This window comes from Cebus imitator, unplaced genomic scaffold (assembly GCF_001604975.1).
Source record: "Cebus imitator isolate Cc_AM_T3 unplaced genomic scaffold, Cebus_imitator-1.0 Scaffold385, whole genome shotgun sequence".
Taxonomy (NCBI): Eukaryota; Metazoa; Chordata; class Mammalia; order Primates; family Cebidae; genus Cebus; species Cebus imitator.
This window is the reverse complement of record NW_016107700.1, coordinates 2276943-2283903: the sequence shown is the minus strand read 5'-3', so window position 1 is coordinate 2283903 and position 6961 is coordinate 2276943. Positions and strand designations below refer to the sequence as shown.

Below are 6961 nucleotides of genomic sequence, written 5' to 3'. Positions count from 1 at the left end.
GGGCCTGCCTCCACACCTGGCTAATTTTTGTATTTTTAGTAGAGATGGGGTATTTCACTAAGTTGGCCAGGCTGGCCACTCTGTATTTTTACAAGAAACATCCAGAAGGAGAGGACAGTTGGTTAAAAAGTACATATTGCTCCCCCATCCCCAAACATCTTGCTATCTGTATAGTCATTCCTCTGACTAATTGAAAAAATATCAGAAAGAACTTAGTGAGGAAGGGTAATATTCTGAGAAGGAAAAAAGCAAATGGGATTTTTTTTTTTTTTTTTTGAGACACAGTTTTGCTCTGTTGCTGAGGCTGGAGTGCAGTGATGCGATCTCAGCTCATTGCAACCTCCGCCTTCTGGGCCCAAGTGACTCTCTTGCCTCAGCCTCCTGAGTAACTGGGACTACAGGTGCATACCACCACACCTGGCTAATTTTTGTAATTTTAGTAGAGACTGGGTTTCACCACATTGGTCAGGCTGATCTCAAACTCCTAACCTCAAGTGATCCTCTTGCCTCGGCCTCCCAAAGTACTAGGATTGCAGGAATAAGCCACCATGCCTGGCTTTTTTTTTTCTTTTTTTTTTTTGAGACAGAGTCTCATTCTGTCACCCAGGCTGGAGTGCAATGGTGCAATCTCAGCTCACTGCAACCTCCTCCTCCTGAGTTCAAGCTATTCTTCTGCCTCAACCTCCCAAGTAGCTGGGACTACAGGTGTGTGCCACCATTTCTGGCTAATTTTTGTATTTTTAGTAAAGACGGGGTTTCACCATGTTGGCCAGGCTGATCATGAACTCCTAACCACAAGTGATCCACCTGCCTTGGCCTCCCAAAATGCTGGGATTGCAGGCGTGAGCCACTTTGCTCAGCCCTACAAATATACTTTCATGTAATCTACAAATATAATTTTATCTTTTCTTTTTCAATTCTTATTCCACAGACTTTTAATTGCATTGTTTTTTGTTTTTTTTTTTTAATTAAATTACATTTTTTTTAAAAAATAGAGATGGAGTTTCGCCATGTTGCCCAGGCTGGCCTTGAACTTGTGGGCTTAAGTGATCCACCCACCTTGGCCTCCAAAAGTGCTGGGATTATAGGCATGAGCCACTGTGCCTCGCTGATATCTTAAGTACAATATTAAATAATAGTGGAGATGGTGTGTTTATCCCCATTTTACAGAAGAGCCCTCGGAGCTTAGAGTAGTTTAGTAGCTTAATAACACAAGTTAGTTAAGTGGTAAACTGTGATTGAATTTCAGGTCTATTTGACTCCTGAAACTTTCTTTCTTTACGTCCTGTCATGGTACCTCCCAAGTCTTTGAACGTTTGTTTAAAGGAGACAAGACTGTGTTGTAATTCCTAGCCACTCTCCAGTGGGTTGAAGATGTCCTACATATATTTATCAGATTTATTTTAATTGGACTTTTTAATTCAAAAAACATTAGCCGAGCATGGTGGCAGGAGCCTGTTTAATCCCAGCTGCTTAGATGCTGAGGCAGAATAGCTTGAAGCCGGGAGGCGAGGGTTACAGTGAGCTGAGATGGAACCATTGCTCTCCAGCCTGGGTGACAAGAGCAAAACTCTTAGGGGTCTTTTCCTTTTTCTTTTTCTTTTCTTTTCCTTTTCCTTTCCATTTTCCTTTCTTTCCTTTTTCCTTTCCTTTCCCCTTTCCTTTTTCCTTTCCTTTCCTGTCCTGTCCTTTCCTTTTTCCTTTCCTGTTCTGTCCTTTCCCTTCCTTTCCAAGTTGGAGTCTCACTCTGTTGCCCAGGCTGGAGTGTAGTGGCACCATCTTGGCAGTGGCATCCTCTGTCTCTTGGGTTCCAGCAATTCTTCTACCCTCAGCCTCCTGAGTAGCTGGGAATTACAGGTGCCTGCCACCATGTCCTGCTAATTTTTGCATAAACTTTTCACTGACTTGAAGCTTACAGATTTATTGTTTTGATCTAGTATTTGACCTAGCAAGCATACCTCTTTTCTTATTCCTTCTTTTTAGATTATAAGGATTAGAGGATTTAATACATTTTCTTGTTTGCTTGACAGGAGCTCAATTTGGAAATGGAAGACCAACAGGAGAACCTAGATACTCTTGAGCACCTGGTCACTGAACTGAGCTCTTGTGGCTTTGCACTGGACCTGTTCCAGCATCAGGAGAGGGTACAGAACCTCAGAAAAGACTTCACAGAGCTACAGAAGACAGTTAAAGAAAGGTGAGTTATCACATATATTGGTCAGCATTGGGGAACTATTTTTTCTTGCTATGAAGTGAAATGATCTTTTCTCCTTTCTTCCTTTACCAAAAAGATAGCATCTAAAACTCTGCTACTGAGTCATAGGAGGGTGAAAATGCCTCTTTTAGGCAGAGCTACCTAATCTAATTGATGCTTAGTGGGTTTTCTTTCTTTCTTTTTTTTTGAGACAGAGTCTCACTCTGTTGCCCAGGCTGGAATGCAGTGGCGCCATATCAGCTTACTGCAACCTCTGTCTCTGGGGTTTGAGCAATTATTTTACCTCAGCCTCCTGAGTAGCTGGGATTACAGGCGCCTGCCACCATGCCCAGCTAATTTTTGTATTTTTAGTAGAGACAGGGTTTCACCACGTTGGCCAGACTGGTCCTTAATGCCTGACCTCAGGTGATCCACCCACCTCATCCTCCCAAGGTGCTGGGATTACAGGTGTGAGCCACTGCACCCAGCCATTTAGTGGTTTTTCTAATAGTAATTAATAGAAAATAGGGATGTGTTTGCTCTCTTTGTGTTCAGCAGCATAGGCCTCTTGGACCAATGGAACAAATTTGAAGTAGCAAGTTAGATTATGGAAGAATTTGGAAAAAAGAGAAAAATTAGGAGAGATTTCCTAGACATAATTAAGGGTGATTTTGGCACTTCCCCTGGCTTTTTTTTTTTTTTTTTTTTTTAAGATACAGGGTCTTGCTGTGTTGTCCAGGCTAGTCTTAAACTCCTGGCTTCATCAATCCTATTGCCTTGGCCTCCCAAAGTGCTAGAATTACAGGTGTGAACCACCATGCCCAGTCCCCCTGCTTGTTTTGACCACATTTAAGTTGCTATTTTGGAGGAGTATCTGGATCTTTATTCAGGGCAAACAAGGGAATATATGACAAAGGCTGGCTGATTTTTGTTCCCCGTTGAAAAGCCACGATTCCCCATTGGACAGCCTCACATGGATTTAAGAGCATGAACAAGACTTATCTCAGGTTAGCCATAAATATGATCTTGGTTTAGCAGATGACTGCCTTGGTGACTAGAGGAAAAGAGTTGCTCAAACCAACATTATTAGCAGCAGATTATTTAATGGAGAGGATGGGGACAAAGGTCAAGAAAACTTTGTTTTTCTTCCCCTATGTTGAGGGCCTTTTTACTGAAAGAGGCATCAGAATTTCTGGATTGGCATCTGTCTGAAAGATATGGCCATTTCCAGAACTTGCCTTTTGATTTATTTTATTTATTGGCGTAATTAATCTAGAACTAATCACCTAACTTCTGTGAGCCTCAGTTTTGGCACCTTCCTTGCTAAAGCTATCAGCACTTGAATTGGTCCTTGAAAGAGTCAAATACCTAAAATGTAGCAGGGCTGAAATTGAGATTCAAAGCCTGCATTCTTTCCATTGTATCACAGTACCGAAATAGCAGCCTCTCTTTAGTTTCTCACTTTCACTTTAGCCTAGAGTAAGATTGAAGACCTCTTTCCCAAGAAATGTCCAAACAAGGGCAATAGATTCCTGAGTTTGCTACTCTCCAACATTATATGTGGTTGTTCAGCCAAACCTGCTGTGGAAAAGATTATGAGAAAGAAAGGCCATGTTAGGAAACTGATGTCTAGAGTCCCAGATTGAACTAGTCTTAGCTCAAGTTGACTTTATAAAACTTAGTCTGGCAAGTAACAAAACTGCTTCACTGACAGAGAGAAAGATGCATCATCTTGCCAGGAACAGTTGGATGAATTCCGGAAGCTGGTCAGGACCTTCCAGAAATGGCTGAAAGAAGCTGAAGGGAGTATTCCACCTACAGAGACTTCCATGAGTGCTAAGGAGTTGGAAAAGCAGATTGAACACCTGAAGGTAGGTAAATGAAGGGACTCCAAGAATTGGACTAGACACTGGTTTGAGTCCCTCTATTAACTGGTCTCCAGCTGTAGTGGGGGAAATGTATGAGAAATCCAAGTTGTCAGTCTGTATCAGAACAGAAATTCCTCCATTTTCTTCATGTGATAGCAGTCTACCCATACCGTCCTTGAGAAGCTTACACTCTCTTGGTATGTTCGAGAATTAGACAAATATATTTAAGTAAGTAACCAGATAATATGTTCAGGAAATAGAGGAAAGAAGAACTAGTACTACTTCAGCTAATGAAGGAAAAGCTAGAATCAGATGGTTGAAAGGCACCTTCAAGGATAGGACCAACCTTCCTCCCATTCCTTGCGGAACCCCTTCTGTACCATCTTTGCTCCATAATCATCCAGTCTCTGCTTACACCTTTAATCTATGTCTTCTTTTTGTTGAAATAAGCCAAATATGCTTCTAACTAGCTGTCATGCACTTATTTTTATTTTCTCAGTAAAGCACACTTTATCTTGAGCAGATGAAAGAGAAGAGTTTGCTTTCACAGAGCAAGTGCCAGGAGCATTTGCTGTTGGGAATTCCCTAGGACAGAGCTTTCCCAGCATGTTTATTTCACGGTACCCATAGTGTTTTAAGAAATTTGTCATGACACCTCAAGTGCAAAAAAAAAAAAACCAAACCAAAAACCACTCCTAATACTTCCACTTGCTAAGACGTTAGGTCCAAACAACTTAGTAGTTGTTCATGTGATGTCCAACAGATGTCACTGTGTTTTCCTCAGAAATGTGAAATATTCTGTGAGTCAAGCCACTGTTTGGGGACTGTGGCTCTTTGGAATCAAAAGTGATTAATTAAAGAACTGATAAGTAGTAACCAAGGGTCAGTTCGAAGTTACGCAGTATGAGCTTGCTAGATGTTAAGGGCTTTGTGCCTTTCTCTGCTGCTACTCTGCAGCTTAAAGTCAGAGCAAACTAAGTAGACTGTCAGGGATATTCAGTATGAAGGAGGGCACTGAAAGCTAGAATGATGTCCTTGTTCTAAAAGGAGTAAAATCGTATCGATATGGCAGGAAATCACATCTTGGGGACTTAGCGTGATGTGGTACTTTTGTCTTAGAACAGATGCCATTGTTTCTTAATGGATTTCTATGGTAGTTGGATCTTTGATTTCAAACCCCATGGTGTTTCCTTAATAAATGCAAAATATAGCCTATGATTCTATATTTTTTTCTATATCTCAATATTTTGGCTCCTCATTTATCCTTCAGTTATATTTCTTTTTTAATCTTTATATGCATGTTGCTCCCTCTTGTCCATGTGGCAAACTCTTACCTTTCTTTTTTTTATTTTTTTGAGACAGAATCTTGCTCTGTCACCCAGGCTGGAGTACAGTAGCATGATCTCGGCTCACTGCAACCTCCACCCCCCTGGGTTCAAGCAGTTCCCTGTGTCAGCCTCCCGAGTAGCTGGGATTATAGGCACGTGCCACCGGTGACGCCCAGCTATTTTAGTAGAGATGGGGTTTCACCACCTTGGCCAGGCTGGCCTTGAACTCCTGACTTTGTGATCCACCCGCCTCAGCCTCCCAAAGTGCTGGGATTACAGGTGTGCGCCACTGTGACCAGCTAATTTTTTTATTTTATTTTATTTTATTATTTTTTTTTTTATTATTTTTAGTAGAGACAGGGTTTCCCCATGCTGGCCAGGCTGGTCTCATACTCCTGACCTCAAGTGATCTACTCACCTCAGCCTCCCAAAGTGCTGGGATTACAGGCGTGAGCCACCATGCCTGGCCATTATCTTAACTCAAAGCTTTCCTTCCACTAGGCAGAATTAGCTAGAACTCTTCTTGTGCTCTTGGAATTCACAGACTGTCCATAATACTGTAATAGCATTTATAATGCAATTGATAATCTGAGCTCCTGGTTTTAGGAATTGTTTCATAATTCTATTTTATATCCCCAGCGTTTGGCATGGTGCCTGACCTATAGTAAATATTCAATAGCTATTTGGTAAATGAATAAATAAATCAGAAGGATGGTCTCTTAATGCTTGTCAAGGGAGTATATGTAGAACAGGTATCTCTATTTATGAGAAAAAAAGGCCCCAGATATTACATTCAGCCATTTTCTTCTTTAAACAGAATCTACTAGATGACTGGGCAAGTAAAGGAACTCTGGTGGAAGAAATCAATTGCAAAGGTACTTCTTTAGAAAATCTCATCATGGAAATCACAGCACCTGATTCCCAAGGCAAGACAGGTGAGTACAGGCTTTTCAAAATATAGTGAACAAAAATTGCTCTTTGCATTTGGCCTTTGGAGATGTCTCTTTATATAATTAAAGAGAAAATCAAGGTTGGGTATGAAAACAAAGGGCATCCCTAAAGCAGTCTTCCCCCACAACCTGACCTGTCACCCCTTTTGCTATATAACATTGCTCCATTTTGCAAAATTCCTTCCCATGATGGGAAAAGTAAATCAACTGGTTGGCCCATTTAAAACTATCAAATGAACATAAAATAATTAAAATAGGATTTTCATCTTGAGAATTTTGCTTTTTTGAACATGCAAAGGGGATGAGTATGTGTCATCTTTAGACTTGGGCACTGGCTGCGTGCAGTGGCTCATGCCTGTAATCCCAGCACTTTGGGAGGCCAAAGCGGGTGGATCATGAGGTCAGGAGATCGAGACCAGCCTGCCCAACATGGTGAAACCCCATCTCTACTAAAAACACAAAAATTAGTAAGACGTGGTGCTGCGCACCTATAGTCCCAGCTACTTGGGAGGCTGAGGCAGGACAATAGCTTGAACCCGGTAGGTGGAGGTTTCAGTGAGCCAAGACCATGCCTGCACTCCAGCCTGGGCGATAGAGTGAGACTCCGTCTCAAAAAAAAAA

The 6961-nt window shown here is 41.6% G+C and overlaps 1 protein-coding gene across 29 annotated transcripts in view; it reads left to right on the top strand.

Annotated features, from left to right (window-relative positions):
- Positions 1–6961, top strand: part of MACF1 (microtubule actin crosslinking factor 1) — a 421177-nt gene that overhangs the window by 301331 nt on the left and 112885 nt on the right. For all 29 annotated transcript variants that reach the window (XM_017508009.2, XM_017508022.2, XM_037731187.1 and 26 more), the window contains 3 exons: positions 2031–2197; positions 3909–4065; positions 6208–6325. In XM_017508009.2, coding sequence (XP_017363498.1) covers positions 2031–2197; positions 3909–4065; positions 6208–6325 — 442 coding nt within the window. The remainder of the gene's footprint in view (positions 1–2030; positions 2198–3908; positions 4066–6207; positions 6326–6961) is intronic.